The 18828-nt window shown below is 40.5% G+C and overlaps 1 protein-coding gene across 1 annotated transcript; it reads right to left on the minus strand.

Moving 5' to 3' along the window:
* Window positions 1-3472: 3472 nt before the first annotated feature.
* Window positions 3473-7570, minus strand: LOC131429067 (uncharacterized protein K02A2.6-like). Its single transcript, XM_058593118.1, has one exon. The coding sequence runs from the start codon at window positions 7568-7570 to the stop codon at window positions 3473-3475; it is 4098 nt and encodes a 1365-aa protein (XP_058449101.1).
* Window positions 7571-18828: the final 11258 nt, after the last annotated feature.

Below are 18828 nucleotides of genomic sequence, written 5' to 3' on the forward strand. Positions count from 1 at the left end.
ATTGGCGATTGAATCCAAACTGATTCAATTTTTTAGGAGCTTTCTTTTACGTGATTTCGTTTGTAGCTTTTTCACTAATGGACGGTCCTAACGGCTATGAAATAGCCGCATACAGAATTTTAAAGTCGATTATTTCATTTCAGATTTGCATAATTTATTGAAAGAAACTATCAATATGCTGTAGGGATTCGTTTCTAGCATTCAGAAGGACCAAATTGAGGAACTCACTACGATATTCATTACTTTTCGGAACATTTTTCTCGAACGATTTGTTGTACAGCAGCAGATATTTTGTTCTCTTCCTCAGAACGAGTTCTGATTGGCTGGTGTTGACATGGGTCAAATGTGACAGGTTTTCAGATAGTGTACTATTGAAATACTTCAATGCTTTTACTATACACGTTTCAGTTGAAAAATTTCGATTCTATTGATAGTTAGATTGTATAAATCCTTCCACAGATCACTGAGCTATGAGCACAGACTAACAGACAGGACACTCAAATTAGATTCTTCAATCATTTTAACTGTCATTTCGAATATTCCTTTATTTGGGACAGTACTCACATGTGTCATGATGGCGCCACGTTACCCTATCAAAAACATCCTGTCTGTCATCTAGACTGTGTTTATTTTTTTCATTTACCAACAGAGTTGCCATTCATACAGAATTACCTGTAATGTATTGATATGTATTTGCATTTGTATGCGAATTTCATGAAGGATACAGATTTAATACATATTGCCAAAACTATATACAAAATTGTGCCTACCTCTCATCCTTCAACGCAATACAAAATCGAACCCGTTTAGTGGCAATATTTACTTGCTTCTGATCTGCCGCCACTTAATTTCGGGTGAAAATTACCAACACAATAAAAAATAGTCTAGATGAACAATGTTGAGAAAAATATATGGTTACCTTCCAACATCGCTAAAAAGTTTAATATATTATTAACGTAATATAATAATTTACTGTAACGATTCATTTCCAAATATTATGATGAAATCAGGCATCCCTGCAAGCAGCTGATCGGTGTTGACAAACGAGGGGGAACCAACTAGTAAATTAACTTTTACATAACACAAGGGGTGTACCGATAGTAAATAGTTCGCGCGGTACAATATAGGTGGAACTAGTGCATCACGAAAAATTATTTTTATAAGAATTTACTCATACTGTCATGTCTGTTAGTCTGTGCTATGAGCTTTCAAAATACGAAAAAGGCAAACGTGCCTTATGAATTATCCTCTTTGATACTCGTTCATACCAAACATTTCAGAAAAGTTTAATTTTGAACTATTTGAGATTATGTCACACAACTGAAAATTTTATCAGAAAATTGTGATCATATTTCCGATGGCAAGTAGAAAAAATTATGTTGATTCGTTAGATACAACAAGATATATTCACGATCAAAAACTTATCACTCTCTCAGAGGGTAAATTTTGAAAAGGCACCCCATAGTAAAGTAAGTCGTATTCACGACAAAAAACGTTCAAAAATAGTTCTTCATTGGTCCAATACGTTGGATCATTGGTCCAATGAAAGTCCAATCAATCGTTCAACGGGAGGCCAACACGGGACCTTCGTTTGCCGATTTTGAAACAGACCTTTGAACCGAGTGCCATTTTTTCGTTCAACAAACCCGGCAGACAGAGGTCCATTGTTAATTCATTTTTAATATGGGGAGTTGGAGCCCCGTTGGACTAGTTTTACTGCAGAGTTTCTGAAGTTTTTTCCACTTATTTTTTTTAATTAACACTACATACCTGCACAATATTTCTACTTCACGTAGAATAACAACCAATTTTCTTTCTATGTAAAGGTAACACAAAATTTTCACACAGTTTTTACAAGAGAAAAAACAACAATAAACCGCTCCAGCAAAACTGAACGAATATTATCAAAATCAGATCAATATAGATCAGATAGATCAAAACAAAGACTTCATATTAACAAGATATCCAGCTCTCACATTTCCCTAACAAATAATTGGTGACATCTTTTTATGTGAGCATGGCGCCCTCAGGCGATTTTGCATCAAATCTCGTACATAGAATTGACATGATATGTTGAATGTGATGCCGTGCGATGGCGTTGCTAAACTGAATATTGATTTCGCTCCAAGCTGACCGGGTCTGATCAAAACTAGAAGTTAATCGAAATTAACGCTGGAATGCATTTAGTCACTTCTGCTTAAAAAATACACTTGGCATCACTTGATCTCGATTACTGTGAATTTCACACAGCGAAAAGTGCACAAATCTAATCAAACTGTTCTAGATTTGCACTAAACTGAGAATATATTTATCTTGGATTTGCGAGTAGGAAATCCTAATAGTTCTTAAGAAAACTTTTAGAGTCATTAGAACGGCTGATTTTGTGTGATGCTCTCCACCGTTGTCCCCTTTTCGTTGTTTTTTCACCAATGCAAACAACTGGCAGTTGTGATGTAATCGCTCTTGTCGTTGTTTGATTTTTGCGATAGTTGATTTAACTAATTTCTTTTTGATTCAACCAATATGGTTTTTGATTTGCATATATTCAAGTAGTTGAAAAATATGTTGTTTTGAATGCTGTCAAATGCCGGAGACAGTTGAAAGCAAAACAATAATTGCAATGCAAAATCAACAACTTTTTTAGTTGAAATCTGTTTGCGTCGCTTCAAAATGTCAATGAAAACAACATCGATGGTTGAAGCGTTTGGTGAAATTGTGTTCATTCGATTTGAGAAATTTATGATAACAAGTGTTTATCTAACAGCGGTGTTGTGATAAAGTTAACCTTGTTTAAGATGAAAAGGATTTGGTGACAAATTAGAAAATGTTAATGAATGATCATCTCGTAATCATTCAGGTATGCGCACAAATATTATGCTTCAAATTCGATCATTGATTTACTTCCAGCAGACTGTTTTACTTCCAGCTGTTTGATACCGATGATGATGTTCATGCATTAGCAATAAAACGCTTTTTGACATGAATTTAATTTATGAAAGTAACAGGAGCGAAGGGTTTCAAACAAACAGAAGTTATTTCTATTGTTTGCTACCCGCATCGCAGCAGCCAAATCCTGAGTCAAGGTCACGCTGAAGCACAACGAAGGAGTGAAGGAGCAACTCACCTAACAGCTTACCGTGACATACTGTTAAGTATTTTCTCAAACTTTTTCTTTCAACTTTTACTATTCATATTGTTGTAACCGGTGCTTTCCTCACTCTTAAATCCGGATTTGCAGCGAGCCGAGTAAAACGCGTTCATGTTATTAATTGACTTACAACTCAGTGACAGTTTATTTTCTCTCTCGTATCAATGACAATCAATGTATATAGACAGGTTATATAAGAGTATTGTTCGTACACTGTAAAACTCAACAGCTTTCTTCCCCTAGAATTGTGTTCTAAACAACATTCAGCTTTTCTATGTTTCAATATACAAGTTGAAGAATTTCTATTGTTAGTTGCACTGATAATCATAGATCTAATCGCGTAGGTGGTTTGCTTACTCTTGTGGATCTACGGGGTACTTCCACAGTTGATTTGTCCGGAACTTGCTGCTTCTTTCCTGTTTCACGCCGGACCACTTCAACTGTCTCTCTAGAAGATTCAGCATGGCCTTCCTCAGGCTGGGTTGAGGGAATGGTTGTTGTTTGGACTTTATTTGTTTTTTCGTAATCGGAGACTAGCTGATTCAAGTAACTAGGTACTGTAACTTCTCGTGGTCTATCGTTGATCTTCACTCCGGGGTCGATTCCAATATTTGGTTTAACAGGACCTGATCTCATCTGATCCACGTGACGCTTCCAGATTCTACCATCATCTAGCTCAATCATGTAGTGAAGTTTACCCATCTGTTCTGTTACTGTGCCGAACTGCCATTTAGAAGACCCTAAGTAATCTCGCACTGCCACTCTATCATTTATAGCAAAACGACGATCACCCACCTCCTCACGATATGAATCTTCTGGAATACTAGTGGGAATGAGCATATCAAGCCTGGATTTTATTTGTCTTCCAAAAACCAGCATGGACGGTGAAGTTTGAGTTGTAGGGTGTACACTTCTCCGGTAGGCCATCAGGATTTTATAGAGCTCAAACTGGATTTCTTTCCGCTCACAATTCAAAGCCTTCAATTTTTCTTTGAAAGTCTGAATGAATCGTTCCGCTTGGCCATTTGTAGCCGGGTGATATGGAGCTCCCATTTTGTGTGTGATGTGGTTTCGCTTCAAGAATGCCCCGAACTGGTCTGACGTAAACTGTACTCCACGATCACTGACAATAATGGAAGGTACTCCATAGGTCACAAAATATTCTTGTAAACGATCGATAGTAATATCTGCTGTCATATTAGGGACAATCTTAACTTCTGGCCATTTTGTAAATGAATCAACGATCACGAAAAAGTACAATCCTTGGAATGGTCCCGCAAAATCCACGTGAATCCGTTGGAATGGTTCTGTGGCTTTTTCCCAGCAGTGCGTTGAAACCTTCGTGGGATTTTTCTGTACTCTGGCACACTCACAGCAGTCTTTTGCTAATTTCTCAATGTCACAATCAACAGTTTCCCACCAGCAATACGATCGTGCCAATGATTTCATTCTGGATATACCAAAGTGTCCTAAATGCAGTTCTTCAAGCACTGGTCGCCGTAGCTTGGGAGGGATGTAGACTCTTATGCCCCTCATCAGACAACCCTTCTGTATTGAGAACTCACACTGGTTGATACCGAATCTATCCCGACCTTCAACAGTTCTTCCGAATTTCAGTCCTTGAATCAGATTTTCCACGCTAGAGTCATCTTTTGTGCATTTCGCCAGGTCTTCTGCTGTAACAGGTAAGGTTTCGATTTGATTTATTTCGACGAGGTCCACTTCCTCGATTCGGTGTAGGTTGTTCGAATCATGAATTGGTAACCGAGACATCGCATCCGCATTTGCATTCTCCTTCGAAGGCCGGAAACGTATTTCATAATCGAAAGACTCGAGGAAGACAGCATAATGCTGCATTCGTAAAGCACTGAGGGCCGGAAGTCCTTTGTGAGGTGCCAAGATCTGAGTAACAGCTTTGTTATCGGTTACAAGAATGAACTTTCGACCATAAATATATTGGTAAAACTTTTTCACACCAAAAATGATTGCATACGCCTCTTTGTCGACTTGTATATAGTTTTGTTGAGATATATTTAGTGTTTGCGACGCGTAATGTATCGGTCGTTCTGTTCCATCCGGGTACAGGTGGCTCAATACGGCACCCACACCATAAGGCGATGCATCGGTTGCAAGTACAAGTGGAAGTTTAGGATCGTAATGTACTAGAACACTATCTGACTGGATTTCATTTTTGACCCAGCAAAACGCCTTATCACAATCGTCATTCCACAGGAACGGCACATTCTCCTTCAACAAGTTGTTTATGGGGTAAATCCGAGAGCTAAGATTCTTCATGAATCGCCCATAATAGTTTATTAGACCTACGAACGCTCGAACTTGTTCCCGGTTTCGAGGTCTAGGCATCTCCTGGATAGCATCCATTTTGGTTTTCATTTTCCGAATACCTTCTCTATCAATTACGAAACCGCAGTATTCGATGCGATCAGCGAAAAACTCACACTTCGCCACGTTTAATCGTAATCCGTGGTCGTCTAATTTCTTCAGAATCATTCTAAGTCGCCGTAAATGTGATTCATCGTCTGGACCAGTCACTTTAATGTCATCTAAGAAAACTGATACTCCGGGAATATCTCCAAGCAACTGTGAAATTTCACGTTGGAAAATCGCTGGTGCAGAAGACACGCCGTACATGAGACGTGTTGGTTGGTAAAGTCCAAGATGTGTATTTAGCGTCAAAAGTTCACGGTCCTTTTCTCGAACTTCCATTTGGAGGTAAGCCTGTGCTAAATCTAATTTTGAAAACTTCTGACCGCCCGCCATGTTTGAGAACAACTCGTCAATGGTCGGTAAGGGATGCTCGTCAACTAAGAGACATTTGTTCACCGTCACCTTGTAGTCTCCGCATAAACGCACTCGATTAGCTGATTTCATAACAGGAACTACTGGTGTTGCCCAAGCACTACGTTCCACCTTCTTCAGGATTCCGTTTTTGACCATATTTGCTATTTCACCTTCCACGGTGTCACGAATTGCAAAAGGAATAGTACGTGCTTTCATGAATACAGGCTTGCTATTCGGTTTAATGTGTAGTGTCGCTTCAATACCCCGCATAGTACCCACCGCCGGATCAAACACCCGCGGAAAATTATCTATTAGATTCTTTACTGCACTAGACAACGGTTTATCAGGGATGTGAACTTTAATAGCTCCAACGCAAGATGTTGGATTCCGTATGACATCATTCCAGTCGACATTCAGCTCACGCATCCATTCACGCCCTAGCAGCGGGTGGCGATGCGTTTTTACAATGAACAACCGTAACCAGTTCGAACCACCGTTGTACTGTACATTCACTTTCATATACCCATAAACTTCGATTTTATTTCCACAATAGCTAAACAACTCTACATCAGTCTTCATCAATGGTATTTCATTTAAATAGACCCTCTTGTCGCCGAGGCTCATGAGCGCCACAGGAGATCCACAATCTACTTCGAATTTGATAACTTTTTTGTTTATATTCAGCGGTAAAATAACTTTTGAGAGTGACTTTGATTCTTCCATTTTACATATTTCAAGCGTGAGAACTTCATCAACATCCGATATTTCGATTTCACCCTGTGTCTCATCAAGATTGCTTTCATCAGCTATCAAATTAGTATGCATATTTCTTTTCATTTTTATCTGTTTGTCCTTCTTCACATGTTCTCCTTGTGATTTGAATTTAAGACACACTCTCTGCAGGTGTCCAGGCTTGTTGCAAAAACTACAAATAGTATCCTTGTGACGGTAAGTACTCGCCAAGTGTGTTTCACTTCCACACCGGTAGCATTTTTTTGCAGATGTATTAGATGTCTTAATTGCACGCTTTTCCGTGAAGTTAACATCTAACGAACGTTTCTCGAAAATTTCCGCGCCCTCTCCCGACGCTTCTAAAGCGAGTGCTATTTCTAAGGCTTTTTCAAACGTTAGGTCCTTTTCCTCGATAAGTCGTGACCGAATACGTTTCGATTGAATACCAAACACTAGTTGGTTCCGTAGTTCCTTTTTCAAGTAGTCCTCAAATTTGCACGATTTCGCGTCGCGCTGTAGTTCCGTTACGAATTCTTTCACGGTTTCTCCCGCTTTTTGTGTTCGGGTGCGAAACTTCCAAACTTGTACCATTTCGAGCGGTTCCGGATCGAAAAATTCTCCTAATATAGCAATAATCTCCTCATATGTTTTGGTTTCTGGATCGATGGGACTAATGTGATCACAAAGTATATCATACGTTGCGGCACCCATATAGTGTAAAAGATAATCCATTCGGCGATTTTGCGGTACGTTAAACATCCGAAAACTCCCTTCCAATCGTTTCACCCATCTAGACCATTTGCATTTTTCTTTATCGTACGGTTCCATGACAAAATTTGGTGCAGCCGACGCAGCTTCAGCTGCAGCAGCTCGCTCTCCCTGCGCCATGGCGATGTCGAAATTACTTCAGTCAACCTTTACCAATAGTAACAGCAGGAGTTATCTATTCCAGTCCTCTTTTTTTTTTTTTTTTTTAATCGCTAATATCGTCCAAAGCAAGTGAGGTTATAAATGGTAGACATGTGCTTCGTGCTCGGAATCACTTCTATTATCGGTCATACATAGAAATATTCGCTTCGCCAGTAGAATTTTCACCGTAATTTGTTTTGTCCTTACGTGGGTCGTTTCGGTCTCGTCGCCAAACTGTTGTAACCGGTGCTTTCCTCACTCTTAAATCCGGATTTGCAGCGAGCCGAGTAAAACGCGTTCATGTTATTAATTGACTTACAACTCAGTGACAGTTTATTTTCTCTCTCGTATCAATGACAATCAATGTATATAGACAGGTTATATAAGAGTATTGTTCGTACACTGTAAAACTCAACACATATATTTTCTTTTCATTTTATTTCTTTCTTTCTCATTTCAAGTGCGGGAGACTTCTTTACTCCCGCACTTTAAATATGAATATTGATGACAGTGGGGGTGTCTCGGAGGAGGGCGAAGCTGAACGAATGAACGAAGAACATTTAGAGGCTGAGTTTGCTTCCGAGATGCCATCTACCCCTCCTATACCATCTCCCCCTCCGATACCATCTCCCTCTCCGATGCCATCTCCTTCTCCGATGCCTCCATCTCCCTCTAAGATATTGCCTGCCCGCCAAAAAGTTTACCAAGACGATGGCTCGGGGGGTCCGTGGGTGGTATACTTCCGGCCCAAATTGAAGTCTCTCAGAGTTTTAAATATTGCTCGGGACCTGGAAAAACATTACTCGGCAATAAAAACAATAGATAAGGTTTCGCCAAACAAGTTACGCGTTGTTGTGTCCGACCTGAAGCAAGCAAACGCGATTGCTACCAGCGAGTTGTTCACGAAGGAGTACCGCGTGTACGTCCCGTCTCATGTGGTGGAGATCGACGGTGTGGTCCGTGACGAAAGTCTGACAATCGAAGATCTGATGAAGGACGGGGTAGGCCGTTTCAAAAACCCCGACCTTCATCCAGTAAAAATTTTGGAGTGCAAGCAATTGCACTCCAAATCGATAGATGGTAAATTTTACCAATCGGACTCATTTCGCGTGACTTTTGCCGGATCTGCACTTCCAAATTATTTGGTAGTGAGTGGAGTTCGTCTACCTGTTCGGCTGTATGTACCGCGGGTAATGCATTGTACAAGCTGCAAACAGTTAGGTCATACGGCAACCTATTGTTGCAACAAACTGCGATGCGGCAAATGCGGAGAGGCCCATGAGGACGATCTCTGCAGAAGAGCAGTGGAAAAGTGTTGCTACTGCGGGGAGAATCCTCATGATCTTTCGGTGTGCCCTACGTACATACAGCGTGCGGAGAAATTGAAGCGATCCGTGAAAGAACGTTCCAAACGTTCTTATGCGGAAATCTTAAAAAGAACCACTCCATCGACCCCTGAGAACCCGTTTGCAATCTTGCCAGTTGAAGAGGATACCTCTGACGACCCAGGCGAAGGACCTTCCTACACACAGGTTGAAGGAAGCAGGAAAAGACAAAATCTGGCTTCTCCCAAGCTTCCTCGTAAAGGCCTCAGACTGTCCTCTTCGTCACAAAAGAACCAAACGGAAACAAAAAGTGCTGACTCAAAACCGAAGCAAACACCTCCTGGGTTCAAAAAACTTAGGGATGATAAAGAGTACCCAGCACTTCCTGGGGCATCAAAAAACCCGAATGACCCCAACGCACAACCAGAAAATCCAACAAACGCTGGATTATTGAAATTTTCTGATATCGTGGACTGGATATTAACAGCCTTCAATATTACTGATCCTCTGGAAAGCTTCCTAACTGCTCTACTGCCAACAGTAAGGACATTTTTAAAACAGTTGACTGAACAATGGCCCCTCCTTGCAGCGATCGTATCTTTTGATGGATAATTTACCACTGAGAATCGAAGATATGATCATTGTGCTTCAGTGGAATTGCAGAAGTATCATCCCAAAGCTTGATTCTTTCAAACACTTAATACATACTCATAATTGCGATGTATTCTCCTTGAGTGAAACTTGGCTTACTTCTAACATCAACCTCGATTTCCATAATTTTAACATAATCCGCCTGGACCGAGAAGACTCTTATGGAGGGGTACTTTTAGGGATTAAAAAGTGCTATTCATTTTATCGTATTAACCTCCCCTCGACACCGGGAATTGAAGTTGTTGCTTGCCAAATTAATATTAAAGGCAAAGATCTATGTATAGCTTCTATCTACATTCCTCCCAGAGTCTCGATAGGGCATCGTCGGCTTGCAGACATCATAGAACTTCTTCCTTCACCGCGGCTGGTTTTAGGGGACTTTAACTCGCATGGTACAGGATGGGGCTGCTTATATGATGATAATCGTTCTTCGTTAATCCAAGATCTGTGTGACAACTTCAATTTGACAATTCTAAACACGGGAGAAATGACACGGAACCCTAGACCGCCAGCACAACCAAGTGCGCTGGATTTATCCCTTTGCTCGACTTCGCTACAGTTAGATTGCAAGTGGAAGGTAATCTGTGATCCTCACGGTAGCGATCACTTGCCGATCATAGTTTCTATCACCAACCGTGGAAGACCATCGGAAACAATCAATGTTTCGTACGATTTCACACGAAACATTGATTGGAAACGTTACGCGAGCTCGATATCTGAGAAACTAGAAACATCACAGGAGCTTCCTCCGGAGGAAGAGTATACATTTTTGGCTGGCTTGATTCTTGACACCGCAATTCAAGCTCAGACGAAACGAGTACCTAGCGCGCAAGCTAGTATGCGTTCTCCCAACCCATGGTGGGACAAAGAGTGCTCAGAGCTGAAAACGAAAAAAGGTTCAGCCTTCATCTCGTTTAGAAAGAACGGAACTCCAGATAATTATCGGAAATACGCGGCGTTAGAATTTCAAATGAAAAGTCTTATTAAAGCTAAGAAACGCGGTTACTGGCGAAGGTTTGTTGACGGATTAACGAGAGAAACAGCAATGAGCACTCTTTGGATTACGGCCCGTCGCATGCGCAATCGAAATCACGCGAACGAAAGCGAGGAATATTCTAACCGCTGGATATTTGATTTCGCTAAGAAAGTATGTCCTGATTCTGTTCCGGAACAGAAGATATCCCGCGTCGCGACATTGAATACAAACGAAACACCGTTTTCGATGGTAGAGTTCTCGCTTGCGCTCTTGTCGTGTAACAATAGAGCCCCGGGGTTAGACAGAATTAAATTCAACTTGTTGAAAAATCTGCCCGACTCTGCCAAAAGGCGCTTGTTGAATTTATTCAACAAGTTCCTCGAGGGTAATATTGTCCCACACGAATGGAGAGAAGTGAGAGTTATTACTATTCAAAAACCTGGAAAACCAGCCTCCGATCACAATTCGTATCGGCCGATTGCTATGCTTTCCTGTATCCGGAAATTGTTGGAGAAAATGATTCTCTTCCGTCTAGACAATTGGGTCGAAACAAATGGATTGCTTTCAGGTACACAATTTGGGTTCCGCAGGGGCAAAGGAACGAACGATTGTCTAGCGTTGCTCTCAACAGAAATTCAAATGGCATTTGCTCGTAAAGAACAAATGGCATCAGTTTTCCTCGACATCAAGGGGGCATTCGATTCAGTTTCCATTAACGTTCTATCTGAGAAGTTGCATCAGCATGGTCTTTCACCAGTTTTGAACAACTTTTTATATAATCTATTGTCCGAGAAACACATGCATTTTGAGCATGGTGATTTGACGACAAAGCGATTCAGTTACATGGGTCTTCCTCAGGGCTCATGCTTAAGCCCCCTTTTATACAACTTTTACGTAAATAACATTGATGAATGTATCAACACATCTTGCACGCTAAGACAACTTGCCGACGACAGTGTTGTGTCCATTATAGGACCCAAAGCTGCCGATCTCCAAGGACCATTGCAAGATACCCTCGACAACTTGTCGACATGGGCTTTTCAAATGGGTATCGAGTTCTCTACGGAGAAAACTGAGCTGGTTGTATTTTCAAGGAAGCGAGAACCTGCGCAATTACAGCTTCAACTAGGGGGTGAAACCATAGCTCAGGTTTTCACATTTAAATATCTCGGGGTCTGGTTCGATTCCAAAGGTACCTGGGGATGTCACATTAGGTATTTGAAACGAAAATGCCTACAGAGAATCAATTTCCTTCGTACAATAACCGGAACTTGGTGGGGCTCTCACCCAGGAGATCTGATCAGGTTGTACAAAACGACGATATTGTCAGTAATGGAATATGGATGTTTCTGTTTCCGCTCCGCTACGAATATTCATTTCATTAAACTGGAAAGAATTCAGTATCGTTGTTTACGTATTGCCTTGGGTTGCATGCAATCAACCCATACGATGAGTCTTGAAGTGCTGGCGGGCGTCTTACCGTTGAAAAACAGGTTCTGGGATCTCTCATATCGACTGCTAATCCGATGCGACATTTTGAATCCGATGGTGATAGAAAACTTTGAAAAGCTCGTCGAGCTTAATTCACAAACCCGTTTTATGTCCTTGTATTTTGACTACATGGCTCAGAATATAAATCCTTCTTCGTTTGTTCCCAATCGTGTTCATTTTGTGGATACTTCTAATTCTACTGTGTTTTTCGACACATCCATGAAAGAGGAAATTCGTGGAATCCCGGATCCTGTACGCCCTCAAGAGATCCCAAAAATTTTTAATAATAAATTTAAAGAAGTCGACTGTAATAAAATGTTTTACACTGACGGATCATATCTAGACGGGTCCACTGGCTTCGGTATATTCAATGTAAATTTCACCGCTTCCTATAAACTCAGTGATCCAGCTTCAGTTTACGTCGCAGAACTAGCTGCAATTCAGTATACCCTTGAGATCATTGACACTCTGCCCACAGATCACTACTTCATTGTATCGGACAGTCTCAGTTCCATTGAGGCTCTCCGTTCAGTGAAGCCTGGAAAGCACTCACCGTATTTCCTGGGGAAAATACGGGAACAATTGAGTGCTTTATCTGCAAAATCATACCAGATTACCTTGGTTTGGGTCCCCTCACATTGTTCCATACGGGGCAATGAGAGGGCGGACTCGTTAGCCAAGGTGGGCGCACTAGAAGGTGATATCTATGAAAGACCAATCTGCTTCAATGAATTTTTCAGTTGCTGTCGTCAGAAAACTCTAGCCAGCTGGCAGAATACATGGAATAGTGGAACTCTGGGACGATGGTTACACTCAATAGTCCCACAGGTATCGACGAAAGCTTGGTTCCGGGGGTTAGACGTGAGCCGAGACTTTATTCGTGTAATGTCAAGGCTCATGTCTAATCATTATATGTTCAGCGCGCATCTCCGTCGTGTGGGGCTCGCTGAGAGTGGTGTCTGCGTTTGCGGTGAGGGTTATCATGACATCGAACATGTTGTTTGGACATGTGTCGAGTATTGTGATGCCAGGTCCCAACTCATAGGTTCCCTTCGGGCCCGAGGTATACCACCCTTCGTACCAGTCCGCGACGTCTTGGCAACTCGAAATCTTCCTTATATGACTCTCATCTATAACTTCTTGAAAACTATCAATGCTCAAATTTAGTGCTCTCCCTATCTCTTTCTCGTCTACAGCTCTACCGCACTCTTCTTTACGTTGCTGGAAGTATGGCCTGTGTAAACGATGCTTCGGAGCATGCACCTGCCTTGAACTGACTGAGTTGCTGGAAGCTACCCAAAAACGTCACATCAACGTCAGAACACACCAACGAAGCATCCCAATCCAGAATAATCTCTTCATTGCTACAAGCTGAAAAACATGAAGATTCATCGAACGCAAAATGTGTCTAAAAGATGTATGCCACAAACCAATGATGTATTCAAATTTCAATTCAATACTGTGTAGGTCCCACCCTCCCTATGTCCCCTTACTAACTGGGAAGTATGCCGCCCCGTAATACGGCATCCCTTTCTCTCCCCCTAACAACAAGACAATCGGCCACGTTAAGCTAAAGCAAATGAGCCTAATAAAAATTTTATTTGAAAAAAAAAACGTGATTAATCCACCTAGCAGTGAGATGATACCTTTTTTTTAATCAATACGCATGTGTTTTTGCATGGATATTATTAGGTGTTTTAGTTCTCATGACATTATTTTAATTATCGTTGTTTTAAACGGCAAATTGAGATTTTAATCACTCATTACCCTGTAATGCCGAAACTGCAAAACATATCGAATTTCAATCTTAGCGTGCGACAATCGATTGAACATTCCATGAGATGTCGAAATAAGTTCCACTTTAGAGTTTTTCGTCATTATTTATGGTACTTCCAGAGCCGGTATTCAGGAATTAGCAAAGCCCAAAATGATTCGAATGGCCATAAATTATTACGCCAAACAATTTACATGAAATTTATAAACTCATCATCTGTAATTCCAGAATCGGATAAAATTCACCAATTTTGTATGGGACCTTAAGTCCTGTAATATTTGTTTTTGAAGTTCGATTTGGTCTTTTTTGAAAAAATGATTGAGCTTTGAGAATCGATTCGATACTGGAACCGGAATTCTAAAATCGGTGTAGCCGAAATCAGTTAAATTCACCTGAGCAGTGTGTAGACATCTTTGAGAAATTGTAGTGCGAATTAAAATTTGGGGGTACATTCCGAATTAAAAAACGAATACCGCTCAAACTGAAATAAATTTATTTGGTAATCGACTATCCAAATCTGCAAACCCGATAAACCTGATTAATTTATGTGAAATGGACATTTTTTACTAATCACCCTGCATTTTCTAAACCAGAAGTCGGATCTGACTAAAAAGTAAGAGATTTTATATGATTTTAAGACCTCTCATTTGAAGCATAGATGATTCTTAGATTTCATTTGAATCTTAGATCGGTTCAGCCATCTACGAGAAAAAATGAATTGCATTATTTTAATTTCGTTTCACATATCATCCTGTGGTTCCGCAATCAGAAGTCGGATCCAAACGTAATTCAGGAACCTTGTTTGGGAGTATACGACTTTTCATATGAATCTGAGTTTGTAGAAAACGGTTTAACCATCTCCGAGAAAATTGAGTGAAATTATTTGTCACACACGCATTTGCTGATCTCGACGAACTGAGTCGTATGGTATATGGAAGTCATGTTCTTCCAGCATTTATTGCTGTAAATAGTTTGAATCAATATAATTATGGAATTACTTCCAACTCGATAATGCTCGTGTCATCTGGTTTACATATGACATATTCGAAAGATTATGTTGCCAAAAATGAACCGTGCTAAAATTGGTCCGAGGCAAATTGTCATAAAAAAGGATGCTGTACACAGTCTTTTTGGTACTTAGAAACAGTTATATGTAACAGTATAAAAAATCGTGTTTCATGTTGCTCCCAAGCATTGCTTTTTCATACAGCGCTCAAAATTCCTTCTACTGGAATAAGGCTTACACAAAAATATCGATATCTCCGTTAAAAATGGACGGATTTTAACAATCTATGGCTTGTTGGATAGGTATTACCGAGCGAAATCTAAGTCTGAAAACATATTCTGTTTTCAAGGTCAAATGTGACAGATACTGTCAAAAAACTGAAAATTTTGACATAAAACTTCGTATAACTCAAAAAGTAAACATCCGATCCCAAAACCATTCAATAGCGTTTTGGGTGACGGGGAGACTTTTCATTTGCGACTAGTTTGATCAAAATCGGTCCAGCCATCTCTGAGATCTCGACCTCTTAGTTGACAACACACATACAGACACACACACATACACACACACACAGACATTTGCTCAGTTCGTCGAGCTGAATCGATTGGTATATGACATTCGGCCCTCCGGGCCTCGGAAAATTTTTCGAAAGTTTGAGCGAATTCTATACCTATTTTTTATATATATAAAAAAAGGTAAAAAAAAAAGACGCGAAGCAAAGTCATATAGGCAGTGTTTACGGTTTATTTTTAAAAAGTAGGTTTGCAGAAATCATTTTTAACATAATGTTCGCATTTCAAGACCAAATTTGATCACATTTCAAACATACTTTAAACATTTTATAGCAGAAGTTTTGCATTTGAGCCCATTTTCAAAACGATCAATTTGTTTCTTGGCAGTTTACACTGTGTATATATCCGAGAAACACTAAAAGCAATGTTCTTTAAGTTAATATTCATCGGAACTAAAAGTTATGAAACTAGTTTCCTCATAGGCATCTACAATATTAGAACCATTCATCAAATGCTAACCTCATGAAGCATTAGGTTTTTTATCGTGACGACACAAATGAACAAGTATTCATCCTTGACAGATCAGCGGTACTGTTTACAAACAAGCTTAAACAAAAATCGAAGAGCGCATCTAAAACAATCATCTTTACACTTTGCAACTAGTCACTTTTATTTAATAAATATCAAAAACGAATCGTATTCAATCGTGAACAAATGTTTTAAAACTTTATTTAGGTGATACGGACCGTAAATGGTCTGATTCAATTTGTCAATAAACAAACAAAAGAAATTTCTGTTTACAAACAGTACTGCTGGACTGTCAAAATGTGTTCATCCGATTGAGGTTAGCAGTGACGGTAAAAAACCTAATAGGTCTCAGCAAGCGGGCATATTCATGAACTAATGAACGAACGAAGCAGCTCTCCTGGCTTGGGATGCGCTGTGAATTCTACCTGACATACGAATGTGTGTGAATAGCACAGATGGTGAAATCCTTTCGTTCATATTCGTTGCTTCAATTTGCAAGCCCTGGAGACAATTGAAAGCAAATCAATAATTGTAATGCAAAATCAACAACTTTTTTAGTTGAAATCTGTTCGCGTCGCTTCAAAATGTCAATGAAAACAAAATCGATGGTTAAAGCGTTTGGTGAAATCGTGTTCATTCGATTTGAGCAATTTATGATAACAAGTGTTTATCTAACAGCGGTGTTGTGATAAAGTTAACCTTGTTTAAGATGAAAAAGATTCGGTGACAAATTAGAAAATGTTAATGAATGATCATCTCGTAATCTTTCAGGTATGCGCAAAAATTTTATGCTTCAAAATCGATCATTGATTTACTTCCAGCAGACTGTTTTACTTCCTGCTGTTTGTTACCGATGATGATGTTCATGCATTAGAAATAAAACTCTTTTTGACATGAATTTAATTCATAAAAGTAACAGGAGCGAAGGGTTTAAAACACACATAACTGCGAATGAATGGCGCGTTTGAATTGCCGTCGCAAAACTCCAATTCCCAGCGGTTGATGCACTCAAGTTCATATAAATTGACTAAAATTATCAGTGCATTGTAAAGTCAGGAGAGCGTGAGAAAGCTATCCTCTAAACTTTATCTTACCTAACGGTTATCTTCAGTACTCCAGCTATCCAGAACCGATTAACTAGGCTTCTCGCGTGACAATCACCAGCCGGAAAGGATAAGAGAATCTTCGGAGTTTTCTTTAAAATATAGCTCACCAGTTTTAAGTCAGTACGTCTCCAATGTCTGAACAAGAATGCCAGCTTCTCGCCGTTTATTTCACTACTCTCTACATTTTGACATTTATGTTACACTGAATGCGTAAGATACCGTCATTATCCGCAAATGGACAATCTTTATAAATGACGCTATGTTTGGATAAGATTTTTTCTCCTGTTTCCTTTTTAGGCGAAGACAAAATTTTCATTTCTGCACTGAAACATTGCTGTTGGATTCGCTTGTAGTGGAACTTCTCAGCGTCCGATAGTTCATCGCTGGTGAGAGGGCCTGTCACCGGATACTTTCCTATCTTTCTCCGCCTGACGTTCAACGGGAATCGACGGACAAAGGCAGTTAATCGAATTAAGTGTTTCCAGCTAGAATAATTTTTTGGCTCCAATACATCGCTAATCGGGCTCTCAGAATGATGCAACAGGTTTATTCGAATCTCCTCTGTTGATGTCCACTCGTTAACCGACGATACTGGCCAGTCGGCGTGCGGTTTCCAAAGAAACGGTGGTGCTCGGAACCAGCGATTACTTTCGTCGAACGATGGTAAATGCTGCCATTCCGGATTCACTGGCGTCTACAAACGTATGTAGTTCGATTATCTGTCGGCTGTTGTTAGCGTTAGGGGCATAGTAGCACCTAGGAATTCGCACTGATTCAATGTACGGCAACATTTTCAACCATGAATTCCACTTTGCAAATTCTCTGTCACCAATTCGCTCGTCCCAGCCCGTGCCGGCACTCCAAATTTCTTGGAGAAGTATCTTCAAAGGCATCATGTTTGCGATCAGACATCAGTTTGCGATCAGACCGAGGGGGTCGTAGGTACACATTAACGTTCTGAGAACTTCGCGTTTGGTCGGTATTTCCATTCCAGAGAGCAGTTCACGGTTACGATCAGTTGACAGTTTATATCGAAAAACGTCATTCTCGGTGTTCCACCACATTCCTAGCACTTTCTCAAAGCATGGGCTGGAATCCATGTGCATGTTCTTATCATTTCTTCGTGCAGCACCAAGTGCTCTTAGAACCGTTTATGAATTTGACATCCAGTTTCGCATTTCGAAGCCTCCTTGCTGATGAATGAAGAAGACGTTTGACGCGAGTAGAATCGCTTCATTTTCGGTGTCGACGCTTGCAAGGATGTCGTCGTCATAATGCCTACGTCTGATCGCATCAACCGCTAACGGAAATTGTTGCTCGAATCGTGTCGCGTTCCCGTTCATGATGAACTGAGCGCTGCTGGGCGAGCACGTAGCCCGAAGGTCATTACTACGGGCAGTACTACGGGCAGTATGCGTCAGACTGGTACCGTAGATAATCCAACCAAGCCGAGTTTTGGTCGCTATCGGTTCGTGCTCGTTCCCTTCGCGAATGTCTAGCGAATGCACGACATGTGTGTTATTTACACCGATTAGTATTCGAAATTGTATGTCGACGTATGAGTCAACCGGTATTCCCTTGAGGTGAGCATGACTTTTGGCAAGCCTCTCCACTGGTAGGGTTTGAAAAGACAGCTTTAACTCCTTTACTGTATAAACATCAGAGAGACGATACTTCTTATCTGCGCTTCGTATTACGGATACTTCAACGGAGGTCTTGATAGCTGAATCTTCATAGCGACACGTATCGGCAGTCCACCGAAGGTATAGTGGGTGCCTTTCTCCTTGAAGATTTAAATCGGATGCTAGACTCTCTTCTAGTAGCGTAAGTGGGAATCCATTATCTAAGAAGGCGTACGTATTAATGGA

This window comes from Malaya genurostris, chromosome 2 (assembly GCF_030247185.1).
Source record: "Malaya genurostris strain Urasoe2022 chromosome 2, Malgen_1.1, whole genome shotgun sequence".
NCBI classification, from domain to species: Eukaryota; Metazoa; Arthropoda; class Insecta; order Diptera; family Culicidae; genus Malaya; species Malaya genurostris.

Bases quoted from the DNA above. Each gene is read 5' to 3' on its own strand.
- LOC131429067 (XM_058593118.1), bottom strand. From the start codon at position 7,570: ATGGCGCAGGGAGAGCGAGCTGCTGCAGCTGAAGCTGCGTCGGCTGCA.